The sequence below is a fragment of the Choloepus didactylus genome, chromosome 2 (assembly GCF_015220235.1).
Source record: "Choloepus didactylus isolate mChoDid1 chromosome 2, mChoDid1.pri, whole genome shotgun sequence".
NCBI classification, from domain to species: domain Eukaryota; kingdom Metazoa; phylum Chordata; class Mammalia; order Pilosa; family Megalonychidae; genus Choloepus; species Choloepus didactylus.
The window spans coordinates 16,419,001-16,442,750 of NC_051308.1; the positions used below are offsets into that span (position 1 = coordinate 16,419,001).

The following is a 23,750-nucleotide window of genomic DNA, read 5'->3' on the forward strand; positions in this document are numbered from 1 at the left end:
GCCCAGATGGCTTTGTTCAAGAATTCTACTAGACATTTAAAGAAGAATTAAAATTAATTTTACACAATCTCTTCCTGAAAATAGAAGGGGAGGGAATGCCTACCAAATCATTTTATGAGGCTAGTACTTACCTTCATCCAAAAACCAGACAAAGAAGTACAAAAAAAGAAATTACAGACCAATGTTTCTTACTTAGACATAAAAATCCTCAACAAAATATTAGCAAACTTAATCCAGAAATGTAGAAAAATACTATACACCTTGACTGTGATTTATTCCAGATATGCAAGGTTGGTTTAACATCCAAAAATCAGTCACTGTAAACTGTTCTATCAATAGGCTAAGGAAGGAAAATACCATACAACCATATCAATGTATGGAACAACAGCATTTGACAAAATCCAATACCCATTCAAAACAAAACAAAACAAAACCTCTTGGTGAGTCAGGAAAAGAGGGAACTATCTCAACTTGAAAAAGATTACCTATAAAAATGTACAGCTAACGTTATGCTTAATGGTGTAAAACTGACTGCTTTCTTCATAAGATTTGGAGCAAGGGAAGGATGTCTACTCTCACCATTCTTATTCAGCATAGTGCTGCAAGTTCTGGCCACTGCAAAAGGCAAGAAAAAGATAGAAAAGGCATACAGAGTGTAAAAGAAGAAATAAAAACTGCTCTGATTTGCAGATAGCATGATTGCCTATGTAGAAAATTCCAAGGAGTCTGCAACATAAAACAACCAATTAAGTTCAGCAAAGTTGTAGTCAAAAGATCAACACACAAAACTCAATTGCATTTCTTTATAGTAAAAATGAATATGCAGAAACAAAAACTAAAACCAGAATACCGTGTATAATTGCTCCAAAGAAATGAAATACTTATGTCTCTACTTAGGAAACACATACTGGGTATGTGTGCTTAGCATTACAAAATCCTGATGAAAGAAATCAAAGACCTAAATAAATGGAGAGACATACTGTGTTCGTGGATTGGAAGACACAACATAGTAAAGGTGTTAACTCTCCTAATGTGATTTATAGGTTTAACTCAATTCCTGTTAATGTACCAGCAAGTTATTTTTGTGCAAATATGCAGCTTATTCTAAAAATTATATGGAAAGGCACAGGCACTCCAATTGCTAAAGCAATCTACACAAAGAAGAATAAAGGGGGAGAACCACTGTACCCAATATTAAGGCTTACTGTATACTACTGTAATCAAGAGAGTGTGGTATTGGCAGAAGGATACACATAGAAATATGGAATTGAGTAGAGATCCCAAGAATAGATTCACACAGATATGCTCAATTGATTTCAACAGAGGTATAAAAGCAATTCAGTGGAGGAAGGATAGCATTTTCTTCTTTCAGTAATATTTTTTATCACTGAGTTACATGTTTATAAAAAATAGCAGAAAACAGAGTTCTCATCTGCACCCTTCTCCACACACACACACACACACACACACACACACACAGTTTTCCCTATTTTTAACCTTTTACCTTAGTACAATACCTTGTTACAATTGATAAAAGAATGTTATTATAATTCTACTATTATCTATAGTCCATAGTTTATATTAAGGTTCACTATTTGTGTTGGAAAGTGTGTTCAGTTCTATTTAAAAAATTCTAGTAAAATGCATGTAATCCCAAATTTCCCCTTTTAACCACATTCAAATACACAATTCAGTGGTGTTAACTACACTCACAATATTATGGTACCATCACCACCATCCATTACCAAAATTTTCTATCACCCCAAACAGAAATTTGATACCAATAAAGCATTGACATCCCATTCCCTAACCCACAATGGCTTCTGGTAACCTACCTTCTAGTTTATGACTCTATATGAATTTGCTTACTGTAATTATTTCATATCAGTGTGATCATACAATATTTGTTCTTTTGTTTATTTCAGTCAACATGATGTCTTCAAGGTTCACCCATGTTTTTACATGTATCAAAACTTCATTCCTTCTTACACTTGAATCATATCCTATTGTATGTATATACCACATTTTGTTTAACCATTCAGCGGTTGATGGACACTTGGGTTGCTTCCATCATTTGTCAATTGTGAGTTATGACACTGTGAACATCAGTGTGCAAATATCTGTTTGAGTCCCTGCTTTCAATTCTTTTGGGTATATACTTAGAAGTGGGATTACCAGGACATATGGTAATTCTATACTTAATTTCATGAGGAATCCCCACACTGCTGTACCATTTTACATTTCCACCACTAATGATTGAGTGTTCCTATTTCTCCACATCCTCACTAACACTTGCTATTTTCCATTTTTTAAGTAACCATTCTTTCAGCATTTTAAAGATGTCATTTTATTGTCTCTTAGCTTCCACCATTTTAGTCACTCATTTTGTTGCTTCTTTGAACTTAATGTGACTTTTATTCTCTGGCTGCTTTTTTTGTTTGATTTTTGTCCTGTCCTTGGTGTTTGGCAGTTTTACTGTGATGTGCCCAGGCATGTTTTTTAATTTTTCCTGCTTGGGGATTGCAGTGCTTCCTGAATGTATAGTCTGACGCCCCTTGTCGGTATTTGAAAATTCTTAGCTAAGATCTCTTTTAATATTATTTCTCTCATTCCTTCTCTTTTCTTCTGGATTCATCATTTATAAATATGGCTTTAAAATAATGATTTACGTGTTCAAGAGTATAGAGAACATGATGGCATATTTCAGCAGAGAACTGGAATATATAAAAGAAAATCAAATACTAATTCTAGAACTACAAAATAAAACAACTGAAATGCAGAACTCAACAGACGGATTGAACAGCAGATTAGACACAGCAGAAGAAAGGATTATTAAATGGAATATAGGGCTGTAGAAAATAACCAGACTGAAGCTGAATGGATGGATGAAGCATACAGATTTTCATTTAAAATCCCAGATTTTTAGCTTTTTTTGAAAATGCAGAAGTTTTGTCAGCATTGCTTTAGTTGTCCTGAGCTGATGAAGTGGCCCCTGTAGATGGGTATGTTCTTCTTACTAGATATGTCCTCTCTGTTGGATTAAGTAAGATGAAGGCCTGGCTATGTGAGGTAGAGGGGGTGAGGGGTGGAGGAGGAGAGTATTGGGAGAGGGATGGTCTAGGCAGATGAAACAGAACATGCCAAGTTACTTAGGGAGAGTTGGGCAGTGTTCTGGGTTGCTAATACTGCCATTATGCAAAACACCAGAAATGGATTGGCTTTTATAAAGTGGGTTTATTTGGCTACAAATTTACAGTCCAAAGGCCATGAAAATGTCCAAATTAAGGCATCAACAAGAGGATACCTTCACTGAAGAATGGCCAGTGGCGTCTGGAACACCTCTGTTAGCTGGGAAGGCTTGTGACTGGCATCTGCTGAATCTTTGCTCCCGGATTCTGATTTCAAAATGGCTTTCTCCAAAATGTCTCTGGGTTTGTCTCTCTTAGCTTCTCCAGAGCAAACTCTGGGCTAGTAGCTCCAAACATCTCCAAGCATTTCCAAGTGTCAGTGTCAGTGCCAGCTCTTAGCATCTCTCCAAAAGTCTCTCTCAGCTGCTCTCCCTCTTGGCTGCTCTGAGCTCCTTCTGTCTGTGAGCTCTTATAGGGCTCTGGTGATTTAATTAAGACCCACCCTGGATGGGCGGGGTCCAAATCTCCATGGAAATAATTTAATCAAACATTTTCACCCTAATCAGCAGACTAATCTGTCTGCCCCCACAAGATTGCATTAAAGAATGTGGCTTTTGGGGAAACATAATATATCCAAACCAGCACAGGCAGGTTCAGGGATAGAAAGAAAGCCAGCATAGCTGGAATACATGGAGGGTGGGATTATACGGGAACTAGTGAGTACACAAGATGGAGAAGCACACAGGATGATTTTGGTTGGCCTTGCAGACCGAGTGGATAAGGATCAAGCTACCTATTCCACTGTTACTTGACAGTAGACAAATCCCTCTGGCTCTTCTTCATCACTGTGAAATTAAGTTGTTAACCATAAGATTATTAGCTAACTTTTAACCAGGTGGATAGACTATCGGCTTGGTGTGATGAAACATCACAGAATTATTTTTTGTGCGTTTGTTTCCTCTCTTAGCTGCAAAAGTCCACTGCTTGAAAAGGTGTGGGAAGCTGACTTGGAAGCTTGTCGGTTGTTTATGCAGAGCATGCAGCTGAAGGAGGCTGGGGGCAGCCTGTCTGTAGACAAGAGGCAGACGGATGACTTGGAAGGAGCTGCCTCTCCTGCTGATAAGACCACGCCCCCCAGACCTGAGTCAGAAGATGAGAAGACCCCTTTGCCGGCAGCCGAAGAGTGGAAGGCTCACCTGATACCCTCTCCTCAGTGGGCTGGCAGTGAACAGAAAGAGGTGCTTGTCCTTTCCCTTGTTTCTCTCTCTCCTCCTCTTCTGCCTCCTCCTCCTCCTCTTCCTTCTCCTCTTTCCCTAATAAGATTCCTTTCAATGAAAGGATCCTTGGAAACTTTATCCAATCAGTGCCGTGGAGCACTCTTTGCTCCAGGCTTTGGAGTACTCTTTCTGGCTAGGTTCCCAGGTGTTCTGAATATTAAAAGGAAATAAAAGCCTGGTGAGGCTGAAAGAATGTGACACTTCACGTTTACACTTTATGTTCAACATTAGATGTGCAGACTCCCTCTGCATTTGCCGCTGATTCACTGCAGAGTGAGCAGAGCACCCCGGAGACATCTGGCCACCTCACCATCCTGTCTTGTGGGTGGAGCACTTCCTTCGAATTTGCCCAATCATCATTTTTACAGAGCCAGTCACTTGCTGACAGATGTAAACAGGACCATGATTTTCACAGTCGCTGCATTCTGTCCTGCTTGGAAAATTGATACATGATTATATATCTGAATTGAATTCATCTTTTATGAAAGTGGGCAGTTTGTCTACACTCTGGAATCGCTGCTGACCTAATAAAATTAGGCTCTAAAATGAGCTATAGATGATTTGCTCTCTTTTGTTAGCTGAGGTCCTGGAAGGGGGATCTTCCTGGAAAACATTGTCTCTATCACTTGTGGTCGAGTTGTTGAAGCCTTGCCACTTATTGCAGTTAGATGGCTTGAGAAAGTATTTGTATATAGAGAGAAGAGCTGCCTAAAGAAGAGGATGGGAGGACTGTATGGGAGAAACAGCTGGGTCCTTGGACTCTTTAAAGGTAGGGCTGGCTCCCCAAAGTGAGCTACCAGTTGCTCAATGCTGGGACTGATGGAACCAGGCCAGATACATAACAGGGATTGACTGTAGCATTGCACACCCCAGGAGAAGTCTCTCCCTCCCTCCCTCCATCCCTCTTTTCCTCCCTCCCTTCCTTTCTTCCTTCCTCAAGGTGCCCCATCTGCCATCCAGTCTCTCTGGGTGATGACTTTCCCAGATATAGAAGGATTCTTCTTCATTCTTAAGGGTTATAAGCATCTGCTAATTTAATTATGTGACTATAGGAAAACAGAGCTATGTTTGCTAAAAGTAGGAAGCTTGGTGTCAAGGATATACAAAAACCGTCATTGTAGAATGATGCTTGAAGTTCTGATACTCTGAGCAGGAGGCCTGTTTGCTACCAAGAGAGCAGAAGTCCTTCAGTGCTGGCTTCTCAGTGTTTGAGAGACCCCAGAGGGCTGCCCTGGCTTCTTTCCACCATCTGATATGCTGAGGATATCAGAGTACTTTTTTCATTGCTTTATTTGGGGATGGGGAGGACTTTAAAGCTTTTGCTAGCTTTGAATACCTTCTTCCTGTTTCCACCCCTGCTACCTGCTCCATGTCCCCATTCCTGTATGGCAGTTGTCCCCTTCATTCACAGGGGGTCAGGCAGCCCTTGAATTTGGGGGTGCCAGCAAATTTAAGATTATAGATGTTTTCTGGAAAAGGCAAAATTATGGGAACAGAAAACAGATCAGTTTCTACCAGGCATTGGGGTTGGAGGATGGGGTTGTTTACAAAGGGCAACATGAGGAAATTTGGGGGGACGGGGATGATAGAACTATTCTGTTACCTTGATTGTGGTGGTGACTACATGAGCTGTGTGTATGACTAAATCATAAAATTCACACCAAAAAGTGAATCTTACTGTGTATAGCTCTACAAAAGTGATTAAATTTTAAAAAATAATCATCCACCATTCTAAAAATAAAGCTAAAGGTGTTTGAATCAGTTGCAGTTGTCTCAGAACTATCAGAAGACAGAATAGCTTGGTAAAAAGAGCCCAAGTCTTGGAGTCTTGTTAAATCCTAGTTAGGCCACTTACAAGCAGTGTAAACTCATCTGTTAAAATAAAAGAGGATAATGAAAACTACCTGATGAGTTTGTTGTGAATATTTAAATAAAATAATACATCTAAAAGTGGGTGACACCCACATAATAGAGACTTAATAAATGTTAATTTTTATCTTTATCAAGATTTCTGGCCATCACAAGTATCTCTACAACCTTGTTAAATAACATGCTTTGCTTTCTTTATCAAAAAAGCAGAAGTGAACAATGAATTAGTGGAGGATATCCAAGAAAAGAAAGATTTAATAAAGAAATAATCTGCTTATATTTGGGACAAGAACTTTAGACCTCTGAAGGGATAAAGAAGTGATCACCAGGGGTCTCAGAAGGGTGTTTTTGTTTTCCTGCCTAGGTTTTCCAGGGAGTCATTGAAAGCTGGGTATTTGAGTATTTATTTGGTGGTTAAAATATCTATTTATTTTGCAGCCTTGAGCTGACTTTGCTTTGGAACTTCCTGCTGGGGCTGGCCGCGCCGCACTGGTTTCTCTATTGAAGCTTGATGCCCCGAGGCAATTTCTGTTTGACCCAAATCTTCCGTGAAAAATTGCTGACTTCTTATGGAGGTGCACAGGTAGATGGATTCACAAAACCTTGCTCTGCTTATCTGGCCAATATGGTTATACGCATTTTGGTGGTGATTTGCTGTAAGAAGTACTTTGTCATTAATTAAAGCCTTTGCTTGTATTTATGAGCCAGGCAAGGCTGCTCAGCACCATTTCCCCCATTTTACAGTTGGGCCCATTAAGGCAAAGTAATCTGCTTTGGGTTTTGTTACAGAGGAAGTTAGCAACAGGGTTCAGGACCAATTTTAGCGTGAACTTCCTAAGGTTGCAAAGACCCATTCCTTTTCGGTTTCATTACAACTCTCCTCCAGGCCTCTCGTGGACTCTGGAAACAATCAGGCACTGTTGGCCCTGGTTTGTAGATGTTACAGAAATTGCATAGGGCCAGACAGGAGCTGGGGAAATCAGTAGCCAGGCTTCCTCTGCTGTGTAGTTGCTCTTTAGTACTTGCTGTTTTGGCCATAATACGGGCGTATTTTTTGCTTTCTTGCTGCAGCCTGCCCTGCTGGGGTGCATTCTGTTTCTACTGCATGATGGGCTCCCCTCCTGTGGAGTTCCCTGGACAGGATCAGTCTTCCCTGACTTCTCACACCAGCCACTCCCTTTCCTAACCAGCAGCTGCTACCAAAAAGGCTAGTTGATCCCGGTTGAAAGAGGAACTGGCGTCTTTCAGTCATCTTATCCTGTATTTGAGTAGCCAGCATGGTAAGAAGTTTGGGGTCTAAGGAAATAACAATAAGATGCAATGAGACAAGGTAGCTTTATTTGTTCAGATTTAGGTCTCCAAACTTTGTTATAAGCATGTCTCATCCCCCTGCCCCCTCAATTTCACATGGAAAGAAAGCTGCAAAATGGCATCTATGGCAGAGTTGTCTCCTTACCATCTGTGCCGGTTTGAATGTATTGTGTCCCCCAAATGCCATTATCTTTGTAGTCTTGTTGGGGCAGATGTTTGGTGCTGGTTAGATTTGTTTGGTATGTGCCCCACCCAGCTGTGGGTAGTGATTCTGATGGGATGTTCCCATGGAGGCATGGCCCCGCCCATTCGGGGTGGGCCTTGATCAGTGGAGCTATATAAATGAGCTGACTCGGCAAGAGGGACGGAGTGCAGCTGGGAGTGATGTTTTGAAGAGGAGCAAGCTTGCTAGAGAGGAATGTCCTGGAAGAAAGCCGTTTTAAGGCCAGAGCTTTGGAGCAGACGCCACCTGCCTTCCTAGCTAGCAGAGGTTTTCCGGACGCCATTGGCCATCCTCCGGTGAAGGTACCTGATTGCTGAGGTGTTACCTTGGACGCTTTGAGGCCTTAAGACTGTAACTGTGTAGTGAAATAAACCCCCATTTTATAAAAGCCTATCCATCTCTGGTGTTTTGCATTCTGCAGCATTAGCAAACTAGAACACCATCTTAAACTGATCTCTAATTCTAGAAATATCTCTGGTTGATAAAAAGTGCTTCCTCTTTAGTCATAGCAGATGCAGATCTGAGTCTTCTCTATTCTTCATCACTTCCTGGCTTGAGGATGTCTGGAAACTCACTTTGGCTCTTTGATGATCAGTTGCTTCATCGGTGAAATTGGGAATAAAAGGAATGAATCCCTTTACAGCAGGAGTCTGAACTGCATGATCTGTGAGATGACACACAGGGAAAATGTTTACTTTCCTAGGAGCTGGTTTTACTCTTTTGTTTAGAGTCTTTTTGGAGAAAGCAAAGAGCTAAGCCCTTAAGAAAAGTTCTACCTTTGCTAAAATTTAGTCTATTGCAAGCCCAGCAGTCTTACCCAAAGAGTAGAATGGTAGAAGCAAGCAGAATACAATCAAGATTGGTGACTGATTAATTGAAAAGTCAAATAAAACAGAGAACCATAAAAAAAGAAACATCTGCATCTTAAACGTGTTTTCTTTTTTACCTGAAAGACTCACATTCATTTACTAATCATTCAACCAAGAATTTTCTGTGTGTCAGGGTCTCTGATTGGCTTTGCACATGGACCTGCTTGCATAAACCTCAACCACAAGGTGTCATCTATAATTTTCAGTTTGGGTTTCTTTGAGGAAGACTGGAAATTTAAGGGTCATTTGCAAAGCAGCCTTCCGTCTCCCCTTTTCCCTTTCTTAAATATTCTTGAGTCTTTCCATGGATTTCAACAAGGTTTTTATGGAGAAAACGACTTTCTTTTCATACTGATAATTCATTCCTTTACTTAGTATATTTTTAATCATGTCATTAGAATTTTAAGGACGACTGGTATAAATAGGTTTAGAAATAAACCCAGCTCAGCCATTAGGGATGGAAGCGCACAGGCTGGCCAGGGCTCTGTGGCCTGGCCCTGGGCCTTGGTCTGAGCGGAGCACAGAAGCCCATCTGCAAAGTTGGTAAGAGAGGCTCTACCAAGAGGAACTTCTGCTGTGCTAGGTTAGCTGGTTCCTGCGGGCACCCTCAGTTAATTAATGTTTTCAGTTTGTCAGCTTCCTTCGCCCGCCCAAGGGAAGGAAGTGGAATCTTCTGATCAGTCTGCTTTCCCTCTTTTGGAAAACTGTGGAACCACTTTCAGCGCTATAGGGCCTATCTGCGCCACTTCTTCCACTAATTAAAAATAGTTCTGTGCTTCTGAGGAAAGCAACCTGGTGGCTCTTGGAGTCTTTCACCTGGGAACTCCTCTGGCTTTTCAAAGAAATTCACTAATGAACACAGAAGGATCGATAGCGGGAGGGTCTCCACAGGACGGCAAGGACTAACGTACAGCACTTCTAGCAAAGGAAGGAGCAAGGCTGGCAGTGTTCTTTCAGTAGCTGAGAGACTTTTTCATCCAGAGTTTCCTATTTCTGGAAAGTGAACTAACAATCTGTCCTCATGTCACACCTAGTCTGCAGTGGAGTCCCCAACTTCTTAGGGGCTGGGGCATTTAATGTCAGGAACTCCAGGTCAACAAGCCCCTCAGACCCTCCTGCCTGCCTTCCTTGGCTGGGAGCAGAGAGGAGGCCCGAATTGAGGTCTCTGGAACTCCCAGTGGGATTCTATCTTACCTCTGCCCAAGGCTTACTGGACTCCTTTTTCGGTGACTATTTTAATACCTTTCCATTCCATCTACTTTGGTATTTTTGCTTTACCTGCTATTGGCCATTGTTTTAAATTTTTTTTGTCCTTTTTATTCCCAGTGGCTTTACTGGAACTATTGGCTATAGGAGAGAGGGGCCGTTTTGCCGACCACAATTAGGAGCAAGAAGCCAGCAAGCTTGGATAAGAGGGTGAGAAGGAAGGGTGGTCCTTCATTCTCCTCTAAGTTATGTACCAAGTGCCCCAGGGGGAAAATCTAGATACCACCAATAGGCCTTCCATCTCCTTCCAGCAAGCTGCAGATGCCTGAGACTTGTGGCAGGGAGTGTAAAGTGTACTCTGGCTTGTAAAGAGTAGTATCCAGAGCCAGAATTAAACGTTGGCATATAAAAACAGTAGTTATTGTAGCCTTATGGTTGCATAGCTTACAAAAATAGCATTTAGAAATGCAAATTTGGTTTTTTTTCCCCATCTAAAATGAACATGGGTGAAAGTTGGCAGTTGGTTCTCTTCGCATAGTTCCTCTTTATTCTTTATGGTTCAGTATTTCTAGCAACAGGTAGTTTGCAGAGCACAGTCCCCTAAAATGGAATTTCCCCAACTGCAGGATATTTTGATTTTTCTTATGCAAAAAGGTCTTTTTGTTTGATGTCACTACTCCCAGAATCTGAATTATTTGGATACTCACTGATGCCATGAATCTCATTTACAAACAGATTTTTTCCTCAGATGTCTCTGACAGGGTTTGACCTTAATCAACTTTGGTTTTCAAGTCAAGTGTGCTAAAAGGAATTCAATCCAAATGCTCTTGAATGATCATGTAATATAATAGATAACTTTTCAAAAATTGCCCTTTATAGACACATATTAATTACCATATATGAATTATTGGGCGACTTCTTCTTTTATCAATTTTATTGGTTCTGTTAATTAGTTCCATTTTGAACTAGTTCTCAAACATGCAGATGCTTGAAGACAATTCATTGCTTGCTCTGACCTAAAGGAGGTCTAAATATTCCAGATTCTTTCCTTACCACTTATGACATCTGGATGCTTTTAAAAGAAATATCCATTTACTCAGGGTGTAACCATATAATTTGGATATTTGGATGAACACTTGTATTATATGAAGCAATAAATATGTATCCTTAGTGTCCTAATTTGTGCCTCTGTGCTTATTGGCATTTAACAATGGGAGTAGAATTCTGGCATTTATGTGGAAAGACCAATGTTTATCATAAAATCTGTTTCAAATAGTGGTATGTATGGGCATTTGTCTGAGGTAAATATTCTTTATGTAGACAATATGAAAGAAAACCATATACCATTCCTGGAATGTATTTGCCAAGCAAATATTTTGGAAAACAGCCCAAAGGAACATATTGAAGGCTGTGATTTTAATACTGAACTAAGGAAATGCTTTAATGCATCAGCTAAGCCAAGGGACAGTGGTAGTCCCATCTGGTTTACCTCGAGCTATAAGAAAAGGAATGAGAGTTAACGGAACAAACATCATAAGGCTTTAGTCGTGTTTTTAGTTTGTAAGTATGTGTGCAGTGAAGTTTTTTTTAGTTCTATTTTTTTTAAATGGGAATACTTCTATGGCTCAGCTATTCATAAATGTAGATGGTTAACAATCATAAGGAGAGATTGTGTGTCACCTGTCCTTTCTTTATTATGTAGTCTATGACTTTCACTACAGAGATTTAATATTTTTGTGGGTCGGCAGCCATTGCTGATGCCTTATTACATGGCCAAGGAAAGTAGGAATCTAGGTAAGCCAGCTGAGTTATAGCAAAGAGTATGATATCCGAGATGGAGGCTCCAAGCCATAGCCGCCTGTATTCAAGCTTGTCCTACGCCTCTGGACCCTTAGCAAAGTGGAAACGATGACTTTAATGCACAGCACCCAGCCTAATGCATTTCACGTATGAACTAGAGACCTAAAATGTATTTGACTTTCTCAGATTAATTTAAAAATTATAATAATACAGTCAGTTCTCATTATTCGCAGTAGTTATGTTCTTTAAAGTCACCATGGACACTGAATTAGTGAATACTGAACCATTGCTCCTCGGGGAAATACTGGGTTAGGTTCCCGTGAGCCACTGGTCACAGTATTTTCATCATCTGATCAACATATAACCTTATTATATGCTCTTTTGTTTAAAGACACTTTATTTAATATATATTTCTGATTCATTGACAAGGAACTCATAGCCAACAGCACTATAACTCATGCCTTAATGAAGCTTATCGAGTGCCGTATTTTCTCTGTAAGGCACATCACAGCCTTCTTGCACGTAGGAACACTACACAGCCTTCCGGCACTATGCTCAGGGGCCACTGTAAACAGTGAAATCACCCACAAAAAGCACAACATTATGAAAAAATGTGGCACTGACTATAGCAGAGAAGGACACTTGTTTGCAGTACAACAGCTGAAACGAGAAGGCAGCTCATCGCCTTGTTCATCCTCAGCCGGGAACTTGTGCAGAGGGCAACTCAAATTTTTTGCTACACTGTGCATGTTCATGAATGATTGCAAAAGTGCCACAAGGATTGATTTTGGGGTTGCAAATAAGTACTAGTGAATAGGAGAATTCACAAATACAGGGTCCACAAATAATGAGGATCCTGCTTCATACTTCGTACTTCGGCTAAGAGACTTTTCTTGTTCTATTGTCTTGCACCATCTCAGAGATCACACTGCCTTTCCCTTTAAAACTACTTTTGACAGCATTTGACAAATCAATTATTTAAATATTCTTGATCCAGTGACTTAAACCCAAGGTGTAGCATGTCTACTCAGATTTCTCCATTGATAAATAAAATTTCTGAAAATGTATGCTCTGTTGGTGCATAAATCTTTCATAAATAATGTTGGTAGCTACAGCAGACCCCACATAACTAGCGATTTAACCTGAAAGGCTTTCTCCTCCACATGCATTTTCTCTTCAGAATAAAAATAATAAACATGGTTTCCTCATATATATCAGATATAGCCTGATGAGATATTATTAGCAGATATTTGCTCTTATCAAAACAATTTTTATTATTCTAGGATGTCTTCCCTGCCTTTTGAATATGAGCTCTAATTTTAGAATCTTAAATGTTGATATTTTCCAAATTCCCTAGACAAGGACTTAGCCTTGTTTATGGGAAATTTAACTAACTAAAAAAATCCCTTGAGATCCTTGCCGTGCAGTTTGTGGCTATATTTTCACCAGTCTGTGGTTTAAGCATCTACTCAGGCTAGCAACTAAATGCATAAACTTTTACAGATAAATGTTTTTAGAAAGCCATTTTAATGGGAAAGCCTGTCCAACAAAGGAAATCCTATTTTCTGTTTTAAATCACGCTCTCTGAATTTGGCGGGTAAGACCAAAACTTGACATCAGCTCTGATTCAACACAGCTGAAACTTTCTGCCCAAACACTCAAGTCTACAGGTTTTGATCATGGGGTGAGTTAAGCAAATTATATTTGAAATATTGCCTGGCTGATCTGGCGCTACTGAATCATACCCGTGCAGAGGGGTAGTGTGGAAGATTTTAGGGATTTTTGTGAGGCCCGTAAAAGACAGGTTTGCAGTGGAAATATTGTGGTAGGCAAACAGAGCCCAGTGACTAACTTGATGGCAGGGAATTCTCCCATACAAGGCTGTTCTTGGCTGTGTTGAGGGAAAGGGACAGTGATTTGCAAAGAGGTCATTCTTACTGGTTTCCCTGCCCCGCTCTTGAGTCTGGTGAGAGGATTCCTTGGATAATGCAGTCTGATATATAGCATAGTTTCCTCAAGATATGGCAAAATGGAGGCGTCTCCATTCATTTCTTCCACAGGCATTTACTGAGCACCTTTAGGAGCTAGGCAGGGTGTTAGTCACTGGAGCTGCAGGGATGGCAAGACATCATTATGCCATGGTCTGGAACAGGCAGTTAGATGCACAATGAATATGTGCAATGTTTGAGGTGCCGTGGAGTGGAGGTGGGATAGGGGAGTCAGGGATTCAGAAACACTTCTGGAAGAAATGGAATCTGTGCAGAGTTTGAAAGAGACATGAGGAGTTAACCAGGCAGAGAATGTGCCTTCCCAGAAGAAGACAGTGATTAGGACATTCATCTGGTGCAGTTTGTTTTCATTCTGAACCACTGTGAAAATAGTTATTCCTAGGGCTAAATGATGGGATAAATGGATAGAAGGGAAAAAATAATAATCTGAACTTCAGAAAAAACTACCTGTCAGGAAAAATTACTGGAGAGTTTTCAAAGACTCTTTAAAATGCCAAATAACCTGAACTTTAAATTATCCATTCAGAATTGTGAATCCTACAGAAGTCCATTTTGGCTAGCAATACCAGTGACTTTGTATTAGGTGGTATTTTAATTATGAATTATCAGTCAGGTAGGGTTTGGCTGCCTTTTTTTTTTTTTCCTAAATTTAATTTAATGATAAGAATGGGATCAAACTTGACACATTTCACATTGAACAGTCATTTGGAATCCGCCAAGATGATGGAAGAGATGAGGGCCTGAGGCACCCATTTGCTCATTCAGAAAGAAGACTCTCTCACTTTCCGTGTGGCTTGCCTGCTTTTCTCCTCTTCCAGCAAATAGCCTGGCATTTTGGACATGCAGACTAAAGATCACCATCTTACTATTGTATCCCATGTTTGTCATTGTTGTGTCTTCACCACCTTCAATAAATATGTGTCCGAGTCCTTGAGAGAACATCCTCTGAGAGCAGAATTTGCAGAGTTCCAGGGATGGAAGGGAAGACAAGCAGCATCTTCAGGTCTTGTTTGCATCTCTGATTTCTTTCTGCCACCATTTTGTGGCCCTCTCACTCCCACCCTTGGGTCAGCCCAAAGATGAACAAAAATTCAGTCAGACTGAGAGGAAATTGCTGGCTAGATATCAGGACACCTGCGTCTTGGATCACAGTCTACCACTTTCTCATTGTGTCACCTTCAGCAAGTCACTTAACTCTTTCAGACTCTTTCCTTGTCTGTAAAAGGAGGAATTGAACCAGCTGGTTCCTAAGGTCCCCACCAGCTCAGGCACTCTCTGCTAGGTGTTAAGATCCTCTGGGAAGGCTCATGAAATTCTTTAGCATTCCTGACAGAGGTGGGCCACTGTAAGTGCTTGCGTTTGATGTGTTTCTATGTGCCTCTTGGGAAACATAAAATGGGTGTTAAGATGAGGTTCTCCATTTTTCACAAAGTTGTTTCCCAAGCCGGGGTCTCCTGATCAATAAATATGACTTGCAATTCACTATTTTGGCTTAAACAGAAATGTCGGGACTTCCGAAGGTTTTTTTTAAGGACAAATCCTTGGAAAAGAAATTTCCTTTCTTCTAAAGCAAACAAACCAACAAAACCTCTCCAATAACCCCCTTCCCTTTACTTGTTTTTTAACCTTCCTTGAAGGCTTAGACAAATAAAGTAGATAAAATGAGGGACTGGGATAGGGTTAACAGTGAAGCCCCCTGCCCCTCCGAGAGGAAAGCCTCAACTCACTGCCTGAAGAGAACATAGTCAAGAAGGATTGTCTTAAAGCAAAGGAGAAACCAATAGTGGCATGCCATGCTTGAGGCTTCCCACAGAGACTCCTCTGGACTGTATAATTGTAGCATATGCATGCTCACGTTACCAGAAGGAAATAGCCATTTGAATAGTGCAGCAATTTTGTCTGCTGTTCCACTCAGCTAGAGCATGCCCCAAGGCGAGACTGAGATGGGAGACGGGAATCTGTTGCCTCCTACCCTTCGCATCTTGTGATGTGGGCACCTTGCTGTGCAGATACCCACTAGAGAAAGCCATTTCCCAAAGCTAGAAGAATGTGAAGCCGTATTGCATGTGAATATGTTGGAGTCAATGGGGCATGATTTTCTGAGGAATTTTCTAGAGACATTTTTGATTATACTTGGTTTTCACACACACACACACACACACACACACACATGCACACATGCACACACACACTTACTGAGGAATATGTTGCCTGCACTGTTTCATAGCCTGCACATTTGACCAGAGCCAGGGATCTGGGACAAGCGAGCAGTGGCAGTGGCTGGCTCACTGAAACTCCTTCTTGCAGTGCTCAGCTTCATGGCCACAGTTTCCAGCACGTCTGGAAGCTCCCCAACCTTGGGACAAGTCAGGGCATTAGCACTATAGTGAGCTTCAAAGATCTAGATTGTCTTGGGAATCACTCTTTAGTTAGGGAACGTTGAAGATGTGCTTCAAGCTTGCATTTTGGAATGGTCATATCCATCCATGCAGGATCTTGCATAGCCTGCTTTTTTTATTGCTCCATTTTTTTAAATTGTGGTAACATATATATAACAAATTCCCATTTTAAACATTTTTAAGTGCACGCTTCAGTAGCAGTAACTACATTCACAATTTTGGGGTGCCATCACCTCCATCCATTCCTAAGGCTTTTTCTATGACTCCAAACAGAAACTCTATGCCATTAAGCAAAAACTCCCCATTCCCATCCACTCCCCAGCCCCTGATAACCTCTAATACACATTCCGTTTCTATGAATTTCATTACTCTAGTTATTTCATATGAGTGAAATCATACGATATTTTTCCTTTTATGTTGGGCTTATTTCACCTAACCTGACGTCTTCAAGATTCATCCATATTGTAGCATGTATCAGACTTAATTCCTTTTTTAAATGTCTTAATAATATTCCATTGTATATGTATATCACATTTTGTTTATCCATTCTTCTATTGACGGACACTTGGGAGGTCCCCACCTTTTGGCTATTGTGAATAATGCTGCTATGAACATTGGTATACAAGTATTTGTTCAAGTTCCTGTTTTCAGTTCTTTGGGGTATATACCTATCAGTGGGATTGCTGGGTCATATGGTGATTCTCTACCTCACTTTCTGAGGAATCACTAAACTGTTTCCACAGTGGCTGCACCACTTTACATTCCCATCAACAGTTTGTCAACATCCTCACTTACACTTGTTATTTTCCATTATTTTAATAATTGCCTTCCCTGAGGGTGTGAAGTGGTATTTCACTGTGGTTTTCATTTGCATTTCCCTGACAGCTAATGATGTTGAACATCTTTTCATGTGCTTATTAGCCATTTGTTTATCTTCTTTGGGGAAATGTCTATTCTTTTGGCCATTTTTAAATTGGATTGTTTGCCTTTTTGTTGTTGAGTTGTAGGCATTCTATATATATTCTAGATATTAAACCTTTATCACATATTATTTACAACTATTTTCACCATTTGGTAGATTGTCTTTTCACTTTCTTGATAATGTTGTATGATACCCAAAGTTTTTAATTTTCATGAAGTCCATTTTATCTATTTTTTTCTTTTGTTGCTTGTGCTTTTGGTGTTGTATCTAAAAAATCATTGCCATATCTCAGGTCATAAGGGTTTTCCTCTATGTTTTCTTCTGAGAATTTTATGGTTTTAGCCTATATGTTTAGGTCCTTGATCCATTTTAACTTACTTTTTGTGTGTTACATGAGGTAGGGGTCCAACTTCATTCTTTTGCTTGTGGATATACAGTTTTCCAGCACCATTTATTCAAGAGACTGTTCTTTCTCCATTTAATATACTGACACCCTTGTAGAAAATCAGTTGGCCTATTTCCCATACTTTTAATGTAATTATTTTTGTATTGTTACAATCCAGTGTTTTTATTAACAAATAGATGATACACATTTATCCATGCTTTTCACAAAAGCTTAATAAAAATTATTTCGATTTGAATATATAAATTATTTCTTTATTTTAGATTCTAGGAAATGGAATTATTGGGTCATAAGATATGAAAATTTAAAAATTCCTGCTACATGGTCTGAAACTTTTTTCCAAAATTTGCATATCACTATCAAACTGTACAAAATTTTAAAAGGAATATAGGCAGAGTTTTATGTTTAGAAGGAAATGTAAATCCATATTTTAAATTGATTTAATTCAGCTTTAATTTCATATTTGTTTAGTCATTTGATTTTGGTTAAAAGTGTTTAAAATTTCTTGGCTCCATGTTTTGATTCTGTTTTTCCTCTCTTTAAGTGTGTTCGCAGTCATTTAGATTTTCCCATAACACTGTATTTTTCTCTTTCGTTTATGGCTTGTGGTTTCACCACTGTCAATCATTTTTCTCCAGATGTTCTTTTTTCTTAGTGTCTCATTTATTTCATGCATGACTATACTCTTACTCATTGCACATTGTCTCAGCTTCTGTAGAGTTTGTCTACCCTGTAATTCTGCATCTTGAACGTCAATATTACTACTTTCAGGATCATATATATATATGTGTATTTATATGTGTATATATACATATATATGACTTTTATGTATTTGCTGCCTTCTCCTTATCACTGCTATTGTCAGTTATGAGCAAACTTTTTCACTTGTACTTCATATGATATCTGGTTTAGTTGTGCCCATATATCCTCAAAATTGGTTGTCGTTGTTCCTAGATTTCTTTTGTATATACATTTACTTGCAGTATATCAAACTGTTCAAATATTTACAATAGTTATTTATAGCTCCCTATAGCACTGTTTTATTCTAAAATAGTTGACTATTGGGATGTAAACTTTAAAGCATTCTGGAGTTAATGTTGAGAAAAGTTAAATTACATATCTGGATTTTATTGTTATCCATGGTCTCCAATGATAATGTTATATAGTCATGATTTCTAATGACTTTTTAATGCAGTATTACCACACCTGGGCCTTTTGTTATTATTATTATACATTAATTGTAGCTTTTGTAGTAACCCTGAAGTTTAATATGAATACATATCTTAATTCTTTCCCTTAAACTAAATTCTTTTTAGTAAACCTTCCAAGCCTTTCACTAATAGTTGAGAAAATATTGCTTTTACATTTGATTAAGTTTTAATTCTGAGATTTTTGGGTTTTTTCTTCTTTCCCTTTATTTCAAGAGCACCTATTTTCTTTCCTAATATTCTTGACTTTGTTTATTCTTTTCTTTTAAAAATTTGTGGCTTTCAATGTTGGGCATTATACTTGGTGCCCGAGATGAATGAATAACTAACTCCTGGCCCTTGTCTGCAAGGAGCTGACCATCACTTGAGAGGACATAACACGTATCAGAATCATTATACTATGAGGTGGGGTTATCATTTGGGGGCCTGCAGGAAAGGCTGGATTTCAGGAAAGAATGGAGGGGAGTAGATAGGCAGGAAACATCGTGTAAGGGAAGACAATAGGGTTTGTCCAGTTGGTGAAGAATAGGCTGGCTAGAGAAGAGAAGAGGGGATAAAACTGAAGTGTAGCCTTAGTACTGAGTCATAGAAGGCAAAGTTTGGACTCTGCTCCATGGTAGTTTTGAGCAGGGAAGTGACATAAAGAAGACAAATTACCAGCTAGTGTGTGGGATTTAAGTTTGCAGGGGAAATAGCAGAGAAGGAGAGATCGCCAAGACTCAGCTATCCATTTATCCCACCAATGAATACTATGTGCCAGACACAGGCCAGGAGCTATGGACTCAGTTGCAAGCAAGACATTCATCACCTCTGCTCTTATGGGGCTATGTCCCAGCGAGGGAGAGAGAAAATTAACACCTAGGTTGTTTGTGGTGGCAGCTGTACACACCTCATAGCATTTGATGTCTTCTTTAATGTTATAGTTTTCAGGAACTGTGGCCAGCAAAGGTTCACTGTCCTGTAGATACCTGTGCTCTTAAAGAACTGGTCAGCAGTTTTGTTAGAATTTGTATTATACTGTTAGTTTGCCCATGGATGCAACTGGAAGGTAGATTCGGGCTTCCCCTTTCATAAATCCACTTTGGGAGTTGACATGTTGGAAGTAGCACAATGAATTGGCCAGAGAAGGGAGGTAACCTATGGAGCTGTGTACACACAGTTCATCATTTGGTAATAACTTGAAAATGGTTCATGTCTTCCCAAGAATGACCTCAAGGGAAGACTAAGGTTCTAACAAGATTCTGACCGAGGTACAGAATCTGGAAAAGTTTGGCCAGAAAGTCTTCCCTTTACGTACCATTGGGTAAAGTATTTTCTGTGTTCACATCCCTCAAAAAGTCTGTAGCTAATAAGTGATCTTTTTCTTTTTCTCTGGCCAGGAGTCCCACATCCTTTCTGCAGAACTTGGAGAAAAATGTGAAGCCATAGGCACGAAGTTGTTGTACTTAGAAGATCAACTTCATGCAGCAATCCATAATCATGATGAAGATCTCATTCATATCCTTTTCATCTTGCAGATTAAGCACCTGCCAAGTAGCTATTTTTTAAAGAAAGCGTTAAAACATACGTATATTTTCCATGCTTCAGCATATGGAAACAAGCAGAAGTTGCTGTTATTTATAGTATAGCACACTTCAGACCTTTGAGACTGTTCAGGGTGCAATGCTTTCTATCTAGTTTTCAGTAAGAAATTCAATATTTTTTTATTATTAAACCTTCCTACTAAAAATTAACCATGAAGTTCAGACATGTACACAAGGAAATCATAGCAAAATGTCATTTTCCAAGGGATTTAAAACTAGCTTTGGCTGTGGTTGAAAGGATCTGAACCAAAATGTTTCATTGGCTCAGTCTTCTAGGGGTTTTCTCAATACCATGAAACTGAAACCATCTTTGAATACTTTTAGTGTGCAATTCTGCCATTTACATGGCAGCAGAGTATCAAAATTAACAGAAGTTTGGATCATTCATTTTCTATTTCTAAGCTTGTGTAGGTTAAGCTCGATATAGTCCTTTACGATTCCTTATGATAAGCTTTTCTTGCACCAAACTCAGTATTGTTGGTAGCACATCTTCAAACACTTTCCTCAAACCTGGCTTTGAGTGAATAGGTTGGCCTTAGGATACACTGGCCTAGCTATGCATCCGTAAGAAGCACTCTATTCCATTTTGATCCGTGGATGCAGTTTGTCAGTGGTTAGCTCTTTTTGAAGGCAGATGGATGGGTACGCAGATGGATGAAGGGATATTGCAGCTCCATCCTGTATCTTCCCAGGTATTTAATCACAAGTTGGCCGTTCTCTAGCTGAAAACATTTCCCTGTTCATTCATCCTTTCTATTCAGCAGTATGACTTTTATTAAACGTATTTGTGGAAACATAGTTATTTTGGTCTCTGCTTCTCATTACTGCTGTGCCTCTTAGAATTCCAATTCTTACCATACTTTGTTTTGAGTGTGTGTTTAAGTGGTTTTGAATGGCCAGGGATTAATCTTAATCACAAGTATTCAGAGCTGTGACTTAATGAAGGATTCAACACTGTTTCCTTCCTCATTCTGACCTTAAGTCGTCGACCTTGCTTATTAAACAGAGCAGGAAATTGCAACTTAACCAGCGATTATGTTCAAATTGTTCAAGGTAGATTTTTAAAGGCAGACATTCCTTTCTTCATAATTTGCTGCCTCTCACAGAACTGTCACTAGCAAGTTGCCTAAAGAAGCGTCAGAGAAGGATTGCATTTGTATACTGAGTTCTCTGGGGTCGCACAGATTTGAGCACTTCTAAGGGGACAGGGCCTCCAACAAGTGTCCAAGTGACTATTGCTGGGCACATAAGAACACTGCACTACAAAGAACCAATGGAATAAAAGAGTTCCTGGCCCCCAGCCCAGAATATGGGCTCATTCCTGATTGGGATGGAGTCATGTGGCAACCCTGAACGCTGCCATCTGGGTCTGTGCGGTCTTTTATTTTGAAATTTTCTAGGTTAGTTTGATTCCAGGGAATTGGCTTTTCTCTTCAGTAGGCTGGAGAAGTAGGGGAGGAGGCTGAGAGGAGGCAGAGCCATGTTTAAACAGAACCCTTTTAGTTCTCCCAAAGCAGATCTGTAGCAGCAGACTCTTGGACAAGTTCTAAAACCTTTTTAAGCACCAGCTTCCTCATCTGTAACATCAGGGTAAATTAACATACCTCTAAGATTTTATGGGAGCTAAGTGAAGCTTTATTTATAAAATATATTTAACAAGGTTCTTAAACCATTATTGTTTTAGGTAGAAACCATGTTCTTCCAATCCATTTGTTTCCCTATTTTTAGTGTCTGTGTTACCAACTCAAATCACATCATTTTTATAAATAAGAGGTTACAACATACATAGTTCAACTGTTTTTAAATAAATGTTTGAATTCATCCATCAGTAACTATGCAATGGCATATATGAAAAGTCATTTAATTCTAATAAAAATGCTATAGGGACTGTAGCCCAGAAATTACTTGCCTGTTCCCAAGTTCATTTCTAACAAGTAGCAGAATCTTCCAAACCTAGTCCAGTGGTTCTATTCAGGCCTTCAGGAGGCAACTAAGCCTATAAGTAAATGGACAGGTTAGTTTTGTGACATATACAGTTACTTTTACAGTTTTAAGCTATATTAAAATTATCTTATTGAAGTTAGGCTTTTTGAGAATTTTGCTGAGATAAGTGGAAACATACTGGGGAAATGTTGAACCAGGTTTGGGAAGCCCCGGTTTAGATACTGAAGTCAACCTCCTACCACTTCCCACACACACCCCAGCCCCTCACACACGAAATCTACACCACAATATAGATTTTTAACCCAGTCATTTCCCTGAAGCCCAGGCTTTATTCTGTGTCACTGAGTGAGAATAAATACACAAAAGGTATCTTTGAACTTCTACAAAGTGGCACTTAGATTTGAGTGGAAAATTGTGCCCTAAGATAGAAAGACGTATTTATAAGGCTTTGTGGAAGCTCCCGTACACAAACAAAAGCACTTGTTTCAAATTAGGGCTTATCTAGGGATTCAAAGAGGCCATCAAAATCTCCCAGCCAAACTCTGACTGGTCTGCATTTCCATTTTGGATCAAAAATGCAAAGCAGAGAATGGTTAAAAGAAACAGCTTGCCTTCAACAGTACTAAAGAATTGTACAGTGAGTGTAATATTTTGTTTGATTCCATTAAGCACTCTGCCAAAGCCTACTGTGCATATGATGTAGAGTGAACTTGATTAATGTAAGTATGCGTTGGAAGATTCCAGCTCTGGAGGGTGCAAATTTTTATTCTTTGTGGAGAAGGCACTGAACATTTGCATAAGCTGTGCATGTGAGTAAGCATTGCTAGCGTGGCATAAACACAGGGTAGGCTAGTGGTCAGCAGTGGGGTTGAGCTTCCAAACGGGTCCTCTTGTCTTTCTGACTTAATAATGGAGCTCCGGGCAGCCTGCTGGGAGTCTCCTGCTTTTATGTAGAAGACACAGGATTGACAAATCCAAGGAGGGGGAGAAAACAACTCATGTCTCTTCATCATCCTGACAGGTTCACTAAATTACATGTAGCATGACCAAGTAACAACACAAACTAGTCAGCTGCTGTGGCGGCACGTGTCTGAAAACAGTCTGCACCATTAATTGGAAGAGCCGACGGCAGAGGTGACTCAGGCCTGGGGTCTGAGGAGAGGAAAGGTGGCGCTACTTCACCGACAGTTAGGGATTTCCAGAGGCATTGGTTGGAGTCTGCAGTACAATTTCACAGTCTTCTTGGTTTCTAATTAGCAGTTATGCTTTGATAGACATTTTGAGTATGCATAATGGATCCTTCATGTTCAAAACGCTCTGACTGAGAGCTAGCCAGTTTAGGTGGATTTTTATGCAGGGTTTTCTCCTTTTTCCTTCTTCAACTTTACAGTACACTTTCAAAGGGAAAAAAAAAAGTGCAAGCAGGATTTGGATATTTTCAGCATATTACAATGCCCAGGAAAAACTCTAGGCAGCTCTGCCTGTCTCTGAGTAAAAGGTGAGAGGGGGGCAGACTGATATTCTTTGCAGTTCTATTTACATCCATGTCTGAGAAACCCTTATGGAACTCCATTCTCTCTGCTTATTTGGAATGCACGG

The 23,750-nt window shown here is 39.7% G+C and overlaps 1 protein-coding gene across 3 annotated transcripts in view; it reads left to right on the top strand.

Annotated features, from left to right (window-relative positions):
* DISC1 (DISC1 scaffold protein) overlaps positions 1 to 23,750 on the top strand; it is a 403,772-nt gene that overhangs the window by 371,910 nt on the left and 8,112 nt on the right. For 2 of the 3 annotated variants that reach the window (XM_037820932.1, XM_037820929.1), the window contains exons 11-12: positions 4,096 to 4,366; positions 20,004 to 20,121. In XM_037820932.1, coding sequence (XP_037676860.1) covers positions 4,096 to 4,366; positions 20,004 to 20,121 — 389 coding nt within the window. Of the gene's footprint in view, positions 1 to 4,095; positions 4,367 to 6,712; positions 6,858 to 20,003; positions 20,122 to 23,750 lie in introns of those variants that run through there. The other variant, XR_005214467.1, reaches the window with a different exon arrangement.